Source organism: Typopeltis vanoorti, chromosome 1 (assembly GCF_054136105.1).
Source record: "Typopeltis vanoorti isolate ZY-2024b chromosome 1, IOZ_Tvanoo_1.0, whole genome shotgun sequence".
NCBI lineage: Eukaryota > Metazoa > Arthropoda > Arachnida > Uropygi > Thelyphonidae > Typopeltis > Typopeltis vanoorti.
This window is the reverse complement of record NC_143549.1, coordinates 68,743,688-68,766,422: the sequence shown is the minus strand read 5'-3', so window position 1 is coordinate 68,766,422 and position 22,735 is coordinate 68,743,688. Positions and strand designations below refer to the sequence as shown.

Genomic DNA, 22,735 nt, shown 5'->3' with positions numbered 1-22,735 from the left:
AAAGTTACTTTCTTCATTTAAGTAACAGCCAATTAAACTATGCTCCTATTTCTACTCTAGAAATAGTATGGTGAAATATAATAGAATCCCAAAAGTATCTTGGAGTGACTCACTTGCCAAAGATTACTTAAAAATTAAAAACTTGCAGAAACATCTTACAGAAACTAACACGCACTTCATGGGGTGCAGACGCTGGCACATTACACACAACAGCTATATTCTTAATATATTCAACAGTAGAAATACTGTGTCCTGACAGCACATCAACCAAGTGATGAAATCTATCTATGGAACAATAAGATCATAACAATTTAACAACAATTTACTGGTTTCCACCTCTTAGTAATATTCCTTCTCCTCTTCCATAACAGAGGAAAAGGACTTTAGTCAAACTGTATTAAAATTACAGAGAAGAGTGACTTGCCTGTATATGAAGACATTTCCCACACAGTTATTCAGAAACTTCAATCTAGATGACCTACCTGAAAAACTGTTGTGTAAATGTTGCATGAAGCCTTTCATATCATATCAACTTGTAAACTTTACTAGAAGGAACACAACTTCTGATTTACATGTCACTATTCTTGAACTAACCACCAGACCAAAGAGCTCAACCTTCTAAGACATCTTGGAGTTGCACACAAGTGCTCCACAAATGAAAATGGGCTGAGTTTCCATACTGAAACTGTGGCTATTTAGCTCAGACTATTACACATACTGTTAGTAATTGCCCTATGTCCTCATATCCTGGAACTTATATTAACTTTTTTTTTTAATGTTAAACCAGAAGCTTTGATGTGGATCAAATCCAACTGTTAAATTATGCTGCCTTTTCTGTTTCATGTTTCACTTTCAATAAGTACATCATTCACTAAAAATAATGGGAGCAATTTCTAATTATTAGTATTATTAAGAAAGTTTTTGATAACAAAAAAGGAAGAAATTCCTTTTTTCTGTTATATTTTTATCCTTCATGAATTGATTACTAAGGAGAATAATAGAAGTGTATAATATTAATATAATAATATAATAATAATAAGGAATCACTGTACTTACTTAACAGAATTCCACAGTTTTCACTTTTTCCACAGGTACTATTCAAAGAAACATATTTTAAATGTAAACTATAATATTTAATCATATTATATATGCATTATTTCAAATAAGAGTTGCCACTGCTTATATCATTGCATTATATGATAATTTCTGATACAGAGGATGATCGGTTAACAAACATAATCCATTCAAAGACGATGTTCGCTACCCGAATTGTTCGTTAACTGATCATCGATTTACCATAGATTTTTATGGGAATTTGATTAATTCGTTCTGGAGACCCAAAAAAATAAATAAAAAATTATATAATTTCTTACTACGTTTATTTATAATAATAATAATAATATATACATACATACATACACAGCCTTGCATTTTCATCAGTCATGTTTTTTTTTTTCCCATTTGTGGGGCGTTAAAGAATCTGTCCAATGTCAATTGCTTTTCTCTCTTCTTCAGGATTTTTCAGAAGTGATTAATAGCACTGTCATTGTAGAGATTCCCAAGCCTATTCACCTCAACCTGGTTTGGGTGCCATTCTAAGACCATTGTTCTGACATCCCCCCCCACTTTCTTCAAAAGATCTTTAATAACAGATGTTGGCATTGGTCCTCTTTCGTCTTCCTCTTTTTCAGAAGAAAACATATCTCTCTGAGTTTCTTGGTGTTCTTCATTCAAGAGTTCTTGGAGTTCTTCTGTCGTCAGATCATTTTCATATTCCATTATGAGCTCTTCAATGTCATCTTCATTCACCTCCAATTCCAGATCTCTAGCAGTTGTCACAATTTCATCCATAATTTCAAGGACATCATCTCCATCTCCCTGAATGCAGGATGGATACAGCTTTCGCCAAGCAGAATTCAACTGTGGTTGAGTGACTTCTAATATGCCTTTTGAATGAGCTGGATAGCTTCAAGAATATCAAATTTTTCTTTCCAAAACGTTTTTAATGTCATCGTTGAGGAGAACTGGCATGCTTCAAAACACCGACGAAACAGCGTGCGAGTGTACAGTTTCTTGAAACCCGCAATAACCTCCTGATCGATTTGCTGAATTAACGAAGTGGTATTTGGAGACAGAAACTGAACTGTCAGCCAGGGAAAGTCTTCTAGCAAATTATCTTCGAGGTCTTTTGGGTGTCCTGGTGCATATATCTTTCTTAGCTAAGATTGTGCCTACTGTAGAAGACCTGTTCAAGCCATACTGCCTAGCAATAGACATTAGACATCTTCTGCCCACTCTCTCTACCTTGCCTATTATCTCTTGCTTGGTTTCTATGGTGAGCACAGTTTTTGACACTCCACTTTTTTTAGGCCCCATAATATTATCATTTTTTTTTTTAAATAAAAAGTTCAGAAAAGCATTTACAAAAATTCAGAGAACAGAAATCAACTAACACACAAAAAGGTTATGTATACAATGGTCAAAGTCTCATTCCAGAAACTGTTCATAGATGGCAGTAAAATACAGTTCTACAAATCTTACATACAGCATCACTTCTTCTTGTGTTTGTTCTGTGAGGTGTTCATTATCCGAACATGTGTTTGTTGTCTGAACATAAAAATCTTTCGCAAAAGTGTTCATTGTCCGATTTGTTTGCAGTCCGAACTGTTCGTTAACCGATCACCCATTGTACATGAATAATAGATATAAACAACAATATATTTATACATACTATGTGTGTAAGATATCATGGTACTTGTCAATATCCATTTAGATTTCTTATGACTTTTCTGAAAAGTAATTGTAATTATAATTGCAAGTTAACCTCAAATATATAGTATCTCTCAATATCCTGTATCAAGTAACTGATTGATGCACTTAAAAAGAACATAATAAACAAATATTACCAGAATTGCAATACTGTTATTATGGCATCAAACATTTGTTTGATTTAACAAACAAAACAACCCGTTTGGACTATCCTTTTGTGTGGTAGTGCTATAATGTGCATAAGAATAGGGCTAAAAAGTATTATTAAACAGTTGCTATAACATCTTAGAGTAGCTGTTTAATAATGCTGTAAGCTGTTGATTACAACTATACAGCTGTTCCCAGTGTCATGTTTCTTCCTCTATTTCAATAAATGATTGCTAAGAAATGTGTGATAGTCTCAAAGGAAAATTACTCTTTGTAAACAATATCTCTAGTGTGTTGTTCTGCTTACTGCTCAATTTATTTTGCCCCTCTAATCCACAATAGGATACAATGCAGTTACTCCAGATTCTCTACTCGTCAGGGTACTATAGTGCTCACATTTTGGCTCAGCTACAACAGCCAGTTGTCACTATTAAATTAAATGAATGATATTTCTTAATTTGAAGTTTGTATGTTGCTGAATATATCACTTTTTTTTTTCCCTTTACATGTTTCTGTAGCCAAGGCAGGTAGGTAGTAATGGGAATCTTGTTGCTAAGCTAAAATTGTGTGCATTTTCCTCTCCTTAACTATCTGACCTACTTTGTCTACAAAAAGTACGTGATATCTCGTTAAAATAAACATCTTATATGTATAAAAGTGAAATTTTTTTAATGTAATAATCACTTCTTTTTTTTTAGATGAGTAGGTCAGTTACTGATGTGCTAATATCATACCATTCACCAAAGATGATGAATGATGTGATATTAGCAGTATATGTAGTATTTTACTTTCCTCTATTCTTTAAACTCTGTTTTGTTTCAATTTTGCTGAAACTGCCAGTGCACCTTAAACATTGTAAGAAACAATTACATTCCTGAATTGTAGAAGTGTCCTTCCCTGCATGCAAGCTCACTATAAATGTGTATGCAAAGGATGAAACTACCACCCCTTTTGATTTTGCTAGATCAGAGTAAAATTCTTAGGAGAGCATAAAACAGCATAAGAAATAACTATATTCCAAATCTAGACAAAATCAACTGAATACTGTAACCTATGGATACATCTACTGAGAAAATGCCCTAATCCCTTTCATTTTACTCTAATTAAGCATAATATCTCAGATATCTATAGAAGTATAATAAGGTGTCTGTGGTGGAGGAAAAATACTATGCATTTTTGGCATTTTAGCTATTTTCAGAGTCCTGTACTTTTTTGTTTTTTTAATCGGACTTCAATGCTTCAATGGCTTCAAAAATTCACAGTATATTAGCAGTATATGTAGTATTTTACTTTCCTCTATTCTTTAAACTCTGTTTTGTTTCAATTTTCTCTAGATTCCTCTCTCAAATACAAGTTAAATACAAGAATTAGAGCAGGTTTAATTCTGACCCTAATGATTTTAGCAATGTAATGAATAGTCAGTGAAATGCTACAGAACTTGGCTTAAAAGTCACTGGCATGACTGCTGATTTTGCTAGAACAAATACCAAGACCAGGACTAAATCAATTACTTAAAAGAACCTACAAACATTTATAACATTGAATTTTTTAAGAAGTGGCAATTCTAGGGTAATTGGTAATTCAAAGGGAGCTAGCGTCATCCTGAGTAACAGATGCAGTACACATGTTGCTCAGTTAAGTCATTATTTTTTAGTAGATATTAGCGAAATTGTTATATATATTTGTGGCATTATGACTATATAGTTAAGTCATGTTGTTAGTCAACTATTATCATGGCCAGACTAAGACAATTTTGCACCCTGGGCAAACTCCTTTGGCACCCAAAGGTTTTTTTTTTTTTAATATTTATTACTTCCTGATTGTAAGTAGGTATAGGTTTTCTCAAATGATTAATAATTTCATAACTTCAAGATTTCTACTTATCATTTCTATTCACTAACAAAAAAATAAAATAGTACATACAAAAAAAAATTACTAAATTATTGGTTATTAAAAATATGGGTTTTACACTTTTGATTTTATCAATAATTTACACATATATTTTTCTTGATTTTAAATTTGCAAAAGTTTTTATTCTTTCACTAATGTCTATTTTCTGAACAACTGCATTTTCAATAGATAGTAAGGCTAAAAAATTTAATCTCTCACTCCCCATTGTTGATTGCAAATATGTTTTGATAAGTTTCAATTTGCTGAAACTTCTCTCAGTTGTTGCTACTGTAATAGGAATCAGCAAAATTCTCGATGTAACCCACGTATTTGGAATTATATTCTGCTAATTATTTGCTTTTAAAAGTTGTAAAGTTTCCAATGGCAAATTGATGTTTTCTGGAAGTAAACTGTTTAGAGATTTAATTTCTTCAAAGAGCTCATTCCTGTCAATGTCACTATTATTTTCATGATGAAGAATTGAATGCAAATCCATACATTGTTTTTTTTAATTCATTTCAATCGCCTATTTTAGTTATATTAAAAAGAAATCCCCAATTTTGCTCATACGTTTTTATTTGTTCAAATCTTTCTTCAATAGATGTTAATATCATGTCCAAAATGATGTTGAATATCGTTATTCTAAACTTTGCTCTTTCATCAACAGTAACAAGAGTGTCTTAAGATTCATAACTGAATAATATCTTCCTACGAATTATTCTTTTTTCAGTAAATATTGGCTCCGTTCCTAAAAGCTTTGCTAATTCCTCAGCTTGAGTCAAAGCATTTTCAAATTCTGTACAGCATTGTCTAATGAATTCTGTACATGATTTTAATAAATTTATAACAGTTTTTAAATCCATACTTTTTGTTTGCATTTGATTTCCTAACTATGTTAATCCGATGAAGTATGTCATACCACGTCACTAACATAACTAAAAAGGAATAATCACAAAGTTTTTCTGCTAGTGTTAAAGATTTAGATTTGGTGGCTGCATTGGTTGAATTTTCACTAAGTATTATCAGTGCATCATGAATTTTGACAATCAGATACCTAACTGACTTTATGCATTCAATACGACTCGCTCCCAACGAGTTTCACATACTGCTTTAACAGTGAAATTTGGTACATTATCAGTTAAAATTTTCCATCTAGCAACAGATGCTGAAAATAATGTATAAAGCCATTGAATAACACCAAAAAATGAAACAGATTGTGGGCAAGACATTGCTGCATCTCCTATAACTAAATTTAAAGAACGGCAGCCACAAGGTTATGTAAAATGCTCGGGGATTTACTTGACATAAATGAGCTTGAACAACTTTATTTTTCCCTCGCATATTGGACCCATTGTCATAGCCCTGTCCTCTAATATCATTAATATTTAATTTTAAATCTAAAAGCAACTTAATGATCTTATCATATAACGATTCTACTGTAGATTCGTTGATTTCATAGAATGAAACAAAATGTTCCTGAATAACTAAAATAGACTCTGTTAAATCTACGAATTGTAAAGTAAAAGAAAGTTGTTCATTGTGACTAATATCTGGGGTGCAATCTAAAATAATTGAAAAGTATTTTGCTTCCTTGGCATGCTTAACAATATCATTGCAAACAGCTGATGCCAAAAGAGAGATTAATTCATTTTGAATAGTTTTGTTGTAACATGTTACATGGGTTTCCTTCGACGAAATTCATGCATAATGACATCATATTTACTCAATAATTCTATCAAACCCAAAAAATTGCCATTATTTGGAATATACAACTGATCTCATGAACCGTGGAAAGCCAAATTATGGGTTGATAAAAATAATATAATATCACCTAGCCTTTTCAATACATTTTTCCAATGCTCTCTTTCTTTAACAACGACTGACTGCATTTCCTCATCTATTGTTTTACTTTTTTGAAATCTTGTATTTGTTTCAACCCATTTGAAATAATTTTTTACATGGTCTGGTGAATTTTCATGCCTCTTTAAGTAATTATTTATATGTTTCCACTTACAATGACCAATTGATCCTAAGGCTGAAGTTACTTTATTAGAGTAAAATAATTTGCAGCAAATACAAAATACTTTGTTGGCACTCATTGAATAAATAAACCATTTTCGTAAATATTTTTCACCATTTGGAGTTATTCTATAATACATTGATGCTGAAAAACATTGATTTCTGTGTCTCTGGGATAAACGAAATTGTGCTTTCATCTCTGGTACATTCTAATAAATCTGAAGATAAAATATAATCACGAACTGCAGAGTTTAATGGGAAAGGCCATGTAGCAGGATCGTTATAGTGAAAAGTATTTTCAGAAATATTCTGCAGGTTTTCTTTGAAATTTGTCACTTTTGAATTTGAAATTTGCAAATCATTATTTCCATTTTTTTTAATCTTTTTCATTTAGACTTATATCATCAGAATTTAATTCTCTAGAATTTTCATCACGTGATGCATCTTCTTTTATTGAAATGTTAAAAGAAGTAGAGTCAGGTGAAAATGAATTTGTTGATTTTAGGAAGTTAGTTAAATATTTTGCACTTTTAGAAATATTTCTTTCTTTTTCTAATTTTCTTTTACAGTTTTCTGCTCCAGATAATTTTTATTATCTGGAGCAGAAAATAAGGAATGAACCTTATGAGAATAGGTTGAAGATTTGTGGGTTGCAGAAATTGGTCAATAGGCAAAGGAGGGGTGATATGATTGAGACATTCAAATTACTGAAGGGTTTCTATAAGATTGATCCAGAAGATATTTTTGAAAATATGACTGGTGGTGGGAGGACTAGGTGCCATGCATGGAAGCTGGGCAAGAGCGTGGTTGACAAGGGTGTTAGAGCTAGGTTTTTTACTTGGAGAGTGGGGACTGAGTGGAATAAGTTTTCAGAGTCTGTTGTGGGTGCTACGACCGAGAATGAGTTCAAGGCAAAGTATGATAGATACTGTGTGAATGTCGAATAGTTGTTCTTGACATGATGTTAGGGCCTCCCTCGATGAGTCTGTTGACTCCTTGGAGTTGCCCGGAACAATAATAATAATAATTTTTTAGAAGACATTTTGAAGGGTTAGAAATTTCAATTTTCTATGATTAAAAAAAAAATAGAATTAACAATAAAGGGGATTTAATAGTAAAATAATAAAATGTAAATCTTACCACTAAATCACCAGTATTATTATAAATTTCAAGGACAGGCAAAATAAAACAAAAAGAAATACTTAATAATTTCAAAACACATAACACATACAAAAACACAGAACGGACAAAGACGAACTTGTTTAATTCTAATTTAATGAACTAACAGCTAAAATTAGAATCAATATGGAGAAAGCCTCTGTTTGACAACTTTTCCGAGAGAGTTTTAAATTAGTTAATTGGTTTAGCCAATACGCCATGCCATACCAATATTCAACCTTTTGCACACGCTTCCATCTCGCCTACTGAATATTATGTACATTTTTGATTTGTTTACTAAACTTTTATAATTCGAGCTTCAATTAAAACAACTTTATAGTACATGGTATTTTTAATTTAATTTCTTTGTGATCCATACTATCTTAAATATTTTTTTAAAAAATCATGCATAATGAATAGTGATGATGTTATAAAAATGTTATAAAATGAAGTCCCTGCTATACTAGTGGTGGTTTATTTCATTGTTACCGTTTATTGTTGCCATCAATACATTCTTCACTCTCCCGCTCTCCTCCATGGACTTTTAATAAGAAATAAGACCCTACTTCGCCTTTTCAAAGTTGCATAGATATAAGGGTCAGCCCGCCCCTTAATCCGGCACTGATTATTATTAAGTGAAATTCATTACAGAACCATTTTTCATTATGGCACTGATATGTATCAGAAAAATAGCAACCAAGACATCAATGTTGCCTGATATCAATGTCCAGGATTTAATTCAATGTAGCATGTGTTTAATGTATTCATTGCTGAGAGTGAACAGTTTGTGATATGAGAGCAAAAATGAAGAAAATATTTGTTGAAATGTTTTGTAAGTAATTATAAGAAATGCAGGTCATGAAAGAATGAAGTGACTGATAATAAGGATATAAGGTAGATTATCAAGGTGTTGTGGAGAATGTAGTGGAAGCAATCAGTGATAGTGCATGAAATGCAAATGAGAGTTTGAAGGAAGTCATTGAGAATAATGTGGATGATGAGGTGCTAGTATGGAAATGAACTGCACACCTATGCGGACTCTTTCACAGGACAAAATATGAGATCAAAAAACTGGAGAAATGATTGGCACGTGGTATGGAAGGATGAAGCTTGAAAGAAAGAGTGAATGGGAACAGTACAAAAGTGATAGAAGCTGGGAGAAAATAGATAGTATTGTACGGGGATTCGATGATAAGAGGAGTACTTAATGAGAAAGTGAACAAAAGCATGTTTTTCAGGTGTGACGATAAAGGATGTTAGTGACAATGTAAGTATGCAGAAGTATGGAGCGAATGAGTTGATTACATTGGCCGGCACAAATGATTAGAAAGGTAAGAAATATGCAATGAGAGAAGATATGAAAGATTTATTAGTGGAAGCGAAAATGAAGAGCAAGAAATTAATATTATGAGTCTGCTGCTTCAGTATGATATGACAGAACTGAGAAAAATTTCAATGAGTCAATAAGAAGATTGTGCAGGAGGAATGGTATGCAGTTTATTGATGTATGGAGTGAATTTGATGGACAGAAGGAAACATATCCTGACGGACTACATTTAAATGGTTTTGGAGTTAGATGTTTAGAGAAAGTGTTGTTTAGTGAGAGTGTGGTAGTATAAAACCAGGTAAACTAGAGATATTAGGAAGGATGAAATCAAGCATGCATCTGGCCATCCCTGTGATAAACGAGCATGGGTATGGTAATGATAATTCAATGCTGAACAGGATTTCACAGGTCTCCAATTTAAAGGAGTCAGTAATGACATTACCAAGGATAACTATCTGGTGATTAGTTTACGGAATTAACAACGCATATAAAGTATATTAATTAAAGGTAACTTTAATGAATAACTTCTATATTTCGGCAACGTCACATTGCCATCTTCAGGAACATAAAGATATGGTATGGGCACGCAGGCACTAACACAAAGCAAATGAGGAAGAAAGCAAGAAACTAATATTGTTCCTAAAGTCCTAATGGTGCCCTCTGGTGGGCTAATTTGGTAGTCTTGGCAGTTGGGCTGAAGTTCTCATAATGTAAGTCTCCCAAATTTGGGGTAGTTTCATGCACCCAAATTTGTTGAGGTTAGGAACGTTTTTTAGAGCTGCTGAAGATTCTTTGAATAATCTTTCGTATTTAAACTTGCTGCGATGAATTATTTTTGTTTTCTTCCAACGAATTTTATGGTGGGAATCTAAGGCATGGTCTGCCAGCCCAGAGCGGCTGTACTGGTGGAACCGGATGTAGTCTTGGTGTTCTGAGATTCTGATATTTGTTGTTCTGCCTGTTTGGCCAAAGTAGGACAATTTGCAGCTGCAAGGGACCTGGTATATTTTTATATGCTTTTATACGTTAATTAATATACTTTATATGTGTTGTTAATTCCGTAAACTAATCACCAGTTATGTCTGACCAATGTATAAGCCTTGCTACTAGAATCAAGGATAACTATGGGTACAAAGGGATCTTGAAATACATGTACACGAATGCAAGAAGTATCAGGAATAAGGATAAGGAGTTTTGGGCATTAGTAAGCTCGATTTGTCCAAAAATTATAGGCAACAGTGAGACTGAATGACAGAAAATGATATAGTTCAGAGATAGAAAGTAAAGGGTATTGTATTTTCAGGGAGGATAGGATGAACAGGACAGGAGATAGGTTATTGCTGATTATTATTATTATTATTATGTGACATCTCCAGGGAGTCCAAAAGACTCATCGAAGGAGGGCACCTACTCCACAATTCATCTCCAACAACTGCAACTACCATTATCATTAACACTAATGCCATCTACTGCCCTCCACTAGTATTTTCACAGACAATTACAAACATCCATGTCCATGGCAGGATTCGAACCTCCATCCTTTTGGATGGAGAGTAGACACGCTACCCACTTGGCCAACCAGGCCAGAACACTGAGGTCCCATCAGTAGGAATCAGACCCAGAGGAGATACCAAGGTTGAAATAATGCAGACGTCCACAGAATCACAACCAACAAAATTAGAAGTTAAAGAGGACATTAGGTCTGACGGAGATGGTTCATTTGAGGCTGTCTGGTGTGAGATGGAGGTAAATAGGACAAAATACGAGGGTGGTCTGAAAAGTTCTCGGCCTAACAATGAAAAAACGAATTTATAATTTCAAAATGATTTTTATTTTTCAACATAATCTCCCTTACGACTAATACATTTATTCCAGCAATGCTTCTGTGGCATTATCCTGCCCATGTAGTAGTTCTCAGTAAGATCTGCAAAATACCCCTCTACAACTGCAATCATCTCTTGATTCAAAGAAAAACGCTGACCAGCGAGGAAGGGTTTTAGTTTTAGGAAGAGATAGAAGTGAGCCAAATATGGGGAATAGGGTAGATGTTCCAACAATTCACAGTGCAAATCCCTTAATTTTCCCATTGCCAAACACCTTTGTGAGCAGGTGCATTATCCTGATGAAAAATGATTTTTTTTCTTCTGCAAACCGGGTCTTTTCTCATGAACTTTTTTTGTCTTGTCTGGTTAAAAGATCGGAATAATATTTCCCGGTTATTGTTTTACCCTTTTCAAGATAATTAATAAATAAAATGCCTTTACCATCCCAAAACACCGATGCCATAATCTTTCCTGATGATAGAACTTTGTCTTCTTTGGAGCTGAACAACTGATTTCTGTCCACTGTTTTGACTGCTGTTTGGATTCTGGTCTGTAATGGTGAATCCAAGTCTCATCCATAGTAATAAATCCATAACCTTTCCTGCTGATAGAACTTTGTCTTCTTTGGAGCTGAACAACTGGCTTCTGTCCACTGTTTTGACTGCTGTTTGGATTCTGGTCTGTAATGGTGAATCCAAGTCTCATCCATAGTAATAAATCCATAACCTTTCCTGCTGATAGAACTTTGTCTTCTTTGGAGCTGAACATCTGGCTTCTGTCCACTGCTTTGACTGCTGTTTGGATTCTGGCCTGTAATGGTGAATCTAAGTCTCATCCTTAGTAATAAATTGATGTACAAAATCAGTTTTATTCTTGTTGAAATGCTCCAAGCACTGTTCAGAGATTTTCATGAGAGTATGTTTTTGATCTGAGGTGAGCAAGCGCAGCACCCATTTTGCACAAAGCTTTTTCATTTGCAATTCTTCATGCAATACATATCCTACACGTTTTTTTGAAATGCCTATAGTCTCAGCAATTCCACCCACTTTGACTCGCCGGTTATCCAATACATATCGTGCACTTGATCAACGATTTCTGGTGCTGTTACACTTTTTGGACATCCTTCACATGGATCATCTTCAAGGCTGGTACGGCCACGTTTAAACTCGGCAGTCCATTTCTTAATTGTCAAAAATGAAGGAGAACAGTGCTCATACACTTTTATGAACTTCAAATGAATTTCTTTTGGCATTAAACCTTCTTTTACAAAGAATTTTATAACCGCACCATACTCGATTTTATCCATTTCAAGGGATACAGACAACACTTTTGCTTCAGGCAACTGGATAAAACAAACTACTTGATAGAATGACTTGCAATTTCAAATGGATGCTTATGACAGATGTACCAACTTAGAAAGAAAAAAAAATCTTCCCAACAGTGTTGCCATCTATGGTCGAGGCGGAGAACTTTTCAGACCACCCTCATATGTTGTTTGGTGTTACTATAGACCAGGAAGTCCACAGGAAGACATATATGCCATGTATCGGCAAACTAGCAATGAGTGTAGGCTGAATAATTATTATGGGAGACTTTAATTATGGGAACATTGATTGGAGGTAGGAAAGGGGGATATGGAAAGATGGAAGTTATACAGTTGCTAATGGATAATTACATGAAACAACTTGTTATACAAGGAACAAGGAGTTTCAGAGTGTTGGATCTAATAAAAGCATCAGAAGATGTATCCATTACCAACATAATTGCCTTCAATTGGAGAGAGAGAGTGAACATGCAGTTATGTTCTGGGAAGTTGTCAAAAATGTGGAGTTCTCTGTCAAGAAGGGGATTTTGTTCAACTGTAAAATCTCTTATGGTGAAATAAAGAAAATGTTTTTCACCTATATCAATTTTACATAGGTCATAAAATATATACAATTAGAAGTGTATATAACCTGCTTTGATGTATTAAACTTTGTATTATATTGTGAAAATAACGGAATGTAGAACTACAAGTGTATGTAACTAAAAGGATTAGACAGGATTATACTAGTGAGCTGGAGGTGAACAATTATCTCTAAGGTCACTGAAATATAGGAGTTTTGTCACCAAGACCTAAAGTAAGCATATGTGACGTCAGGGCACTTCTGGAAAATCTGGGAAGTTTGGATGGTAAGACAAGGGATGTTGAATGATATAAAAAGCCGTGATTGGCGGACGAAAAGGCTTTTTTTTCCAATTTTACTGGAGTGTTGGGAGGAAAAGAGTAGGGAGTCCCTCAAGGAGTCATCTGGGAGATCTTGGGAAGTTCACTGGTAGGTAACCCCAGTGCAAGGAGGGAGTCAGGAGAGGCCATATTCGTAGGAATCTTCTGAGATGTTCTTTGACGAAAGTAATGACCCACGTGCATGCTGATATGCTGCAACCAGAGCAGGTCCTAACATTGCCAAAGAACTATATTATTTTTCCAAGGGAGAGAACTTGCAAGATGACAACCATCGAATAGCACCCAATCACAGCCATTTCGCAAGAAGAGGAAGGAACCAACAGAACTCACCCATACTCCTCGAAAATCCTAGGACTTTACAAGATACTGAGAGCTAGTAAGTAGACTGCTTTATGTTAATGTCCAAGATTGTTTGTGTAGATAATCGATGCTAGTCCTGTTTAATCAATTGTAGTACGTAGCAAAGAAGTTAGAGAGTCAAGCATTAGTCTGTATGTGCATAAAAGAATTGTATAAGTTGTATATATTGCTTGTGTTAACTAACACATAGAAGGTGTTACATATAATTTGTCTTAATTTTTATAAAATTGAATGCAAGGCTTTGTGAGCTAAAGCCCTTTCACATGATAAATAAGTTGAGAGTGAGATTTCTTTGTTTAATGTCTCAAGTGATTAGCTTTACTTCATAAATTGTGATTCAAGCACGTGATATGTCCATTGCTGTTTGTAAAATATTTGTCTTAGTTAAAATAAACGTTTTGTCTTGTAAATAGCTTGCCTGATCTTTGTTAACCAATGCACTGTCTCACAAAAACTAATGGGACCTGTGTGACCAAGGTAAAGTAACCATCACAACTGTGCAAATCAGAGTTGCTTGAGATTAATGAACAAAGGTCTCTTATATGTGCTTAGCAGATAAATTCTCATGTTTCTAAAGAATATAAAATTTACACAGCCCTTGATGGTGCAGTCGTTAACTAATATAAATTTTTCAAGGACTACTAAACATGAGTATTAGCAATCTAAATTGAGAATTTGCCCTTAACTAGAGGTTTTTTCCTTATCATTGTAAGGGGGGGGGGGGCATTCATTAAAGATAAGAGTAATTAGGAAACAAAGACAATTACAAAATGGCACAGTCTGTCGACTTAATAAAAAAATAATTAATAAATACTACACAACTATAAGACTGGTGATTATGAGAAACTCAGTGCCATGGCTTAAAAAGGTATACAAGGAAAGAATGTCAGTAGTGCATAGCAAGTGGTCAGAGATTACTTGAGAGTAGCAGTATCAGACTGCACACCTAAGATCAGGAGGATAAACCAAGTTGGAATTAAGTGGATGAGTAGGGATATAAAGCAAGAGCTGCAAGCTGGATATAAAGCAGATCCTGTCTTAGTAACTTATTCACATTTTTATAAAGTGACAGCAGAATTGGATAAAGGTAATGGCTACACCATGATACTGTTGACTATGGCAAGGCATCTAACAGAATGCCACACAGAAAACTAATACAAAAACTGTAGAGGTTGGGAATGGATATGAAGCTAGTAGCATGGATGGGGGAGTGGCTGACAGACAGATACAAGAGAGTAGTATATGGTGGAGTGGAGTGGAGTGGAGTCTATGAGAATGATGGTGACTAGTGGAGTATCTCAGGGTTGAGTACTAGGTCCACTACTCTTTAATTTGTATATCAATGACATAGAGAAAGATTTAAGAGGGGATATTCAGTTGTTTGCGATGATTATGCAAAACTGGAGGAGAGCAATAGTTGATAAAGATGATGTAAATATCCTGCAGGATGATTTAAATAAATGGCATTGTGGGCAAAGGATAATGATTATTAGTTTAACACGTTCGCTGCCACGCTCCTCAGGCATAGTTTGTTCCCGCATGCCAAGCCCTTTTTGCATCTTCAAGGTCACTACGAGTAATCTCGTAGCCGGCTTATCAGCCAGAATTTTGTTTCATACGCCAACTACGAGTAATCTCGTATTGATGAATCAATGGTATTGTGGCACGATAGACTGGTGTTTCGGCAATACATAAAAAACAAAAAACATAAATATGGCGTGAAATTCTATGAACTATGCGAATCGAATGGATTGGTGATAAAAATAAAAATTTATACAGGAAAATCAGAATCCTCTTTAGCAAAAATGGGTCACGCATATGATATTGTATTCCACTTGATGGAAGAATATTTAGACAGGGGTTATGTATTGTATAAGGACAATTTTTATAATTCTGTAGCTCTGACGGAATCGCTTACTGACAGAAAATCGTACGTGTGTGGAACGCTGATATATTTTAGGAAAAACAATCCACCAGATGTTATTCAGAAGAAACTAAAGAAAGGGGAATTTGTCTGGCAAGAAGAGGTCCTGTTGTAGTCAGCAAATGGAAGGATAAGAGGGAAGTTCTTTCGATTTCAAATAATATGCACAAATTTGGAATGGTTGAAATGCAAAATCGGAATGGTAAATTTCAATTATAACCAAACATCGTTAGGGATTATAATTTGGGGATGTCAGGCACCGATCTTTCTGATCAAATGCTTTCTTACTATTCCACCTTACGAAAGACAATTAGATGGCTAAAGAAATTATGCATGGAAAATTGTTTTAAAATGTACCATTCTTAATTTGAATAAATTGTTTTTTATTTTTATTGATTTTATTAGTTTTAAATGGATTTACAAATTATGTGTTATACTATGGATTAACTCGCGCTTGGTATAGGAGGTTAGTAATCGACATACGAGTATATTCGTAGTTGGCTTCTGAGACACATATGTAATATATAATATTTTAGTTGAAATTATTTCCCTTCTACCAAGCCCCCAGACGTGCTCTCCACTTTATTCAGAATCCAAGGGTCCAAATTAAGATAAATATATTAAGGGTTAACTCGTGTTTGACATAGGAGGTCGGTAAATCGATATACGAGTATACTCGTAGTTGGCTTGTGGAGCTCATGTACGAACTACGAGTATACTCGTAGTTGGGAGCAAATGTGTTAATGTTGCAAAATGTAAGGTTATGCACTTTGGGCTGAAAAGGTTGCATATGGTATATCGTATTGATGGTATTGGCTTGCAGGAAATTGATGAGGTTAGGGACTTTGGGATAATAATATTAATTATTATTAATATTATAGGAGAGGATATTATAATACTAATAATATATTATTATTATTATTATATTACATTAAAAAAAAACATATATCTAACTGGTGTTATCCTCAGATAAGCTCATTAAGAAGCTTTGAGGATGCAAGCAGAGACATTACATCTCAACCGAGATCAACAAAAAAAAAATAAAAGAATTATTTATTACATTGAAGTGCTGTAGTTACAGTGGCTAAAAACATTAAAAATCAAAAATTGTAAAATATATAGAACTTATAGTTATACTATAAATGCTGTTAAAAAAATGTGACCTTATCCAATTGCAAACTATAAATTACCATCCATAGTAATTATTATTAATGCATTTTTAGAAAACAGAAAAATTTGTATGAAATTCACTGTAAAAAAAATATATATATATAATATGTAAATATATGTAAATATGTGTATATATGTAAATGCATCATAAGATGTTAAATAAAATGTTATTACAGAATAAAAAAATATATATTAATATAATATTATTATTATACAGGCACCTCCATGGAGTCCAAAGACTCATTTGCAAGAGGACCCAATCTATCCACACAATCTAGCATACCTCTCCTTGAACCCATTAATAGAAAAGCACTCACAACTGACTCTGGCAATCCATTCCACTCAATTCACAACTCTCCAAGCAAAAAATCTAGTCCTCACACCCCTACTAACCACACCTTTATTCAACTTCCAGGGATGACCCCTTGTTCTGGTCCCTCCAGCCAAATCTCAAAACATTTCCCCTGTATCTATTTTTTCCCTTCATGACAATTCAGTACAATGCACATTAGCGAACTTTATATGTGGGGGATGTAGCTCAGTGCTAGAGCATTTGAATGCAGATCTAAAGGTCCTTGGTTCAATCCCAAATGTCTCTTACCATAATTTGATATTTGAGCGGTGGTATAATTTAGAGCTTGTGTAAAATTAGTGATTTTTTTTAGCTGTTTTATTGTGTTTTTTACTTAGAAAATTATTATTATAGGGTATTAGTGTAGATTTTCATGTTTTTAGAGTGTTTAGTATCTTTATAACATTTTTATTGTGATATTCTCAGCATGGCTTCAACGTAATGAACAGTGGCGAGAAAGACCACATTGTCCAGCAATTTGAATTTGCAGGATTTTATTTAGTATAGTGTGGGTGAAATTAAAGAATATGTGGAATGAAATTGAAACTGGAGAGAGAGAGAGAGAGAGAGAGAGAGAGTATGTATTCCCATCCATCCATCCATCCATTTACTCATCTGTCCAAGGACGGGCTGAGTCCCCTCCTAATGAGCGGTTTACTGGAGTATTAATGCAGCCGGCTCGCCACTCCTCTGCCACATCCCGTACAGGCAGTATTCTTAACTGTAATCTGTGTGTGTTCACGGAGGCTGTTCGCCTGCTTGCAGGATGAAAAATCCCAGATAAACCCTGCTGCCCACGCCCAAGACTGGCTAACTTGGCTATGGCCGAGGAAGATCCTTAAGCTCCTCACGTCATCGACGGGAATCGACCCTAGGACACTCCTTCCCCAGGCATATGGTTGCGAAGTGCAAAGCCACTCGGCTAACTGCGTGGACAGAGTATGTATTAAGTGTTTCAAAAGTGAGTATCTGTTAGCTGACAAGAATGCAACAAATGACAACAGTAAGATGGAAAATGATCTAATTAATGTTGAATGTATGGTCGTGGAAAGAGAGGAGAATGAAATGGATACTAATAAAGAAATTGGGTGCATAAATGTTATATTTTATAAAACAAAGCACAACATCGAAAAATTGCAGAAGTGGCAAGAGTTAAACAGGGCTGAAAAAAGAAAGAAGCAGGTGATCCAAAGGAATAATAAAGACTGACCAAACAAACAAGAAACAAAAGTTAAGGAGGAAATTATGCATGGAGACTCGATGATCAGGGGAGTACTTAATGAAAGTGTGACAAAATCATCAGGTGCAAAAATTCATGATGTTAGCCATGCCATCAGGGTGCAAAAAAGGTAAGTTATTTATTTTGTATCCAAACACAAGTGGTACAGTAGTAAGTAAGTGGTACAACATTATTTACAACAAATTAGGATAGATTACAAATGAGAACGGCTTAAATTTGATAGTTGAATTATACAGAGAATAATAAGTAAAATATGAAAAAAGAAGCTATACATAAGTTATATACCATAAATATGGTCAGATGTTCCTCCAGTATTTTGAGCAATCAATTGCTCTTTCTGTGCAGGACATAAGGTCCTCTTTTGTGCAAGGTGATTGAAGAAAGGGACAAGAAAGAAGGTGTTCCATGGACTGGGTTGTCCCACACTCACAGTTATCTGGTCTAGTGAGATAGCCCCCATTCGATGAGGTTTTGTTTGCAGCGACCTTTGTTGGAAGTCTGAAAAAGGTAAGAAAATCACAGAAAATGATTGTCTTGGTTGGTACAAATGATTTGAGAGGCAATAAGTATTCTATGAGGGAGGATGTAAAGGAGTTGTTAGAAGAAGCAAAACTGAAGAATAAGAAGGTGAAACTTGTAAGTCTCCTACCATGCTATGATAGAGGTGAATGGAGGAGGAAAACATCGATAACCAATAAGTCTGTATGTAAATTGTGCAAAAGAAATGATGTAGAATTTGTGGATCGGGAATAGTTTTTGTGTAAAGTGTCTGAAGAGAGCTTTTTTCACCAAGTATGATGAAGCACAAATTCAGGAAAACTTAAGCAATTAGGGTTGAAACAAGTGAGTTTGTGTGTGAAGACACCCACGAAGCGAGTATGAGAATGACCAAGTGAGGAATGTAGTCTCTAAAAGGAAAAATATTGAACAGGTTGTCAATTCAGAAATTAAAGGTGGATGGAGGACTAAAGGGATGCTGCAGTTTCTGTATACTAATGCCAGAAGTATCAGGAACAAGAGGAAGGAGTTTATGGCATTGGTCAGTGAAACCTTGCCAAAAGTTATAGGCATTAGTGAGACTTGGCTAACAGCAGATGATGTAGTTACAGAGATTAAACGTAAAAGGGTTTAATCTTTTCAGGGAAGATAGAGGATAGGATGGGGGAGGGTTACTGCTGATGACAGGAGCGAACAAAAATAGGAGACAGGCAGGAGGGTGGCTGATCATTTAAAGCAGTGGTTCCCAACCTTTTTCCACTTGTGTACCTCCTTTTAAACCCATTTCTATGAATTGTACACCCTTGTTTTTAAAATAGTGGTGATTCAAACTTAACATTTATTGGTCCATAACTAATGTTTTGCATTTTGTTTACTTTACTTGTTTTTCCGCCATTACTGATTATTTTTTGCGTACCCCTGAATGGCCCAGCACGTACCACTGGGGGTATGCATACCACCAGTTCGGAACTGATGATTTAAAGCAATCTGGTGTGAGATTAAGGCCAGTAAGACAAAATATACAGCTGGTTATTGCCATAGGTCAGGGAGTTCCAGATGATTTGGAAGACATACATCACCAAATTAGTACAATGAATACAGGGCTAATGATTATTATGGGGATCTTCAATTATGGAGATATAGATTGGAAAGAAGAAAGATCACATGGCAGGAAGTAAATAGAATTTATACAACTACTAAGAGATAATTACTTAAGGCAGGATGTGATGGAGGAGACTATTGGACCTGATCACATCAGCTATCCATAATCAAGGTGATAACATTAGTTCCAATGAAAGAGGTAGGGATATTTGTGGAACTACAAGGCAGGTGATTATAGCATGCTTAGGAAGAAGCTTAAATCTGTACTGGCATAAAACACTGCAGGGTAAGGATGCTAATAGTGCATGGGATATAGTTAAGGGTCATCTATAGAAAGCAGAATTAAATTCGATACCGAGGGTAAGGAGAGTTAATTGGGTAGGAGTCAGATGGAGTTAGATCATTAAGCATGAGCAGCGGAAGAACAAAATGCTGTGGAGGGTATATAAAGAGAAAGAGCTTGCAAGGTAATGAAGGCAAAATTAGATGATGATGATGATGAGAAAAATCTAGCCAAGCAGGCCAAAAGAAATCCAAAGAGTTGTTTTGTTATGTGGAAGGTAAGAAGAAGAAGAATGACTATCGAAGATTAACCTTAATGAGTGATGATAGTCAAAAGGAGACAGAAGCAGATAAAATATTTAAGATACTGAGTACCACTTTGCAAGGGTATATCATCCTAGCAATGCTACTTCTTTAACCTATGTCACAGACACTAATGTGGGAACGGAGGTGGATGAATTGGAGGTTATTAGGATACTGCAGAATCTCAATGTAAATACAGCTGTGGGATTAGATGGCACATCAAGTAAGCTTTTGTGAGAAGGTTCAAGGGACCTAGTAATACTTTTCACTAGGCTCTTTAATTTAAGTCTCAGCTGTTGTAGAGTTCAAAGGAGTGGAAATAGGGCAAAATAATTCCTCTGCATAAGGGAGGTACTAAGACTGCAGTAACCAATTACTATCTCAGGCATGGTGGTAAAAGTACTAGAAAAATTGGTTAAAAAGAGTATTCCAGAATGGGCAGATAAAATATGATACCGTATGAGGGTCAACATTGATTTGTAAAGGGTCGGTCATGCCTTAGTAATTTACTAACTTTTTATAATAGAGTAACGAGTAACAGCTGAGTTGGATAAAGGAAATGGCCATATGATGATTTCTGGATTATGCAAAGGCATTTGACAGAATACTGCACAAAACTCTGAAACACAAATCAGAACAAATGGGGATGGATATGACACTGGTTAAGTAGATAAGAGGGTGGTGGCTCCTGGACAGTTATCAAAAAAGTGGATTATGGAGGAACAAAACTAAGGCAAAAACAGGTGACTAGTGGTGTGTTGCAAGGTTCCATGCTGAGACCATTGCTGTTTAATTTGTATATAGATGATATAGGAAATAACCTGAAAGGAAATATTCAGTTGTTTGATGATGACAAAATTAAGTAGAATAATAGTTAATCAAGGTGATGTGTCAGTATGGGCAAAATTAATGGGTGTCAGTTTAATGTTGACAAATATCAAGTTATATTTTACCTTGATGGACGTGTGGTTTCAGTCAGGATTTCTCCATGACTGTAGGTTGTAAAGAGTCCAGCTATTCCTGTCTTGGGCTTTTCTTCTCCATTTTCTTCCAACTTTCTTAATCATTGGGTCTTCCACCTTAAGGCTGGTCTTCCAGGTTTCCTTTTGGTATCTCTCTCGGGAACCAGTTTGTAACTCTGACTGTCCATCTGTTGTCTCTCATTCTGGCGAGATGTCATGCCCATCTTCTTTTGCTGTTGTAGATTGTTTTTATTATATCTGTGAGTCCAGACTTCTTCCTGATTTCTGCATGTCTTACGTGGTCTATTTTGTTTATATTGCATATTCTTCTTTCTATTACACGTTGAGTTGTTATTAAGCTTTGTTCTTCTTTTAAAGTTGTGTTCCATGTTTCACTGCCATAAGTTAATGCTGGTAAGATGTGACTATTGAAAAGATGGGCTCTTATGTTTATATCTATGTTTTGGTTGGTAATTGTTGATTTTATTTTGTTGAAGGCTATCCAAGCAGCTCTTTTTCTCCTTGCTATTTCATTTGATATATCATTATTCATTTTAATGGACTGGCCGAGGCAGATGTATTCTTCAACTTTTTCGATGGTGGGATTCTAGAGTGATCGTATGATCTTTACAGTATTTGTTTTTCATCCATCTTGTTTTGTCAGGGTGTATTTCCAATCCAATTTTTTGGCAGTTTTGGCTTATGTTATTCAGCATTGATTCTAGGAGTTTGGGTGAGTGAGATATTAATACCACATCATCGGCGAATAATAGGATATCTAGTTATATATTTCCAGATAAATAGATTACAAGCCGTGTATCACACTGATGGCACTGTACTCCAGGAAATAGATGAAGCTAGAGATTTAGAGGTGGTGGCAGACAGAGAGTTAAAGTTTAGAGAACATATTACAAAGGTAACCCATAAGATTACTTGGCTATTGAAGAACTCATTAACAAATAGAGATAAGGAAGATGTTATTCCTTTTTATAAGGCCTTGATATACCCACATCTGAATTATTGTGCTCAAGTCTGGTCCCCTGGTTTCTTAGGAATGAAACCAGGGGACCAGAAGCAGTTGAGAGGATTCAGAGCTGAGTGACCAAGATGGTGAGTGGGCTGTGGAATGTTTTCTATGAGGATAGATTGAAGGTGTGTGGATTGCAGAAGTTGGTTGATAAGA

General features: G+C 35.0%; 1 protein-coding gene across 1 annotated transcript in view; it reads right to left on the bottom strand.

Moving 5' to 3' along the window:
- LOC150110067 (copine-8-like) overlaps positions 1-22,735 on the bottom strand; it is a 301,155-nt gene that overhangs the window by 174,120 nt on the left and 104,300 nt on the right. The window contains exon 6 of the mRNA XM_090406591.1: positions 1,057-1,094. Within this exon, the coding sequence (XP_090262717.1) occupies positions 1,057-1,094 (38 nt within the window). The remainder of the gene's footprint in view (positions 1-1,056; positions 1,095-22,735) is intronic.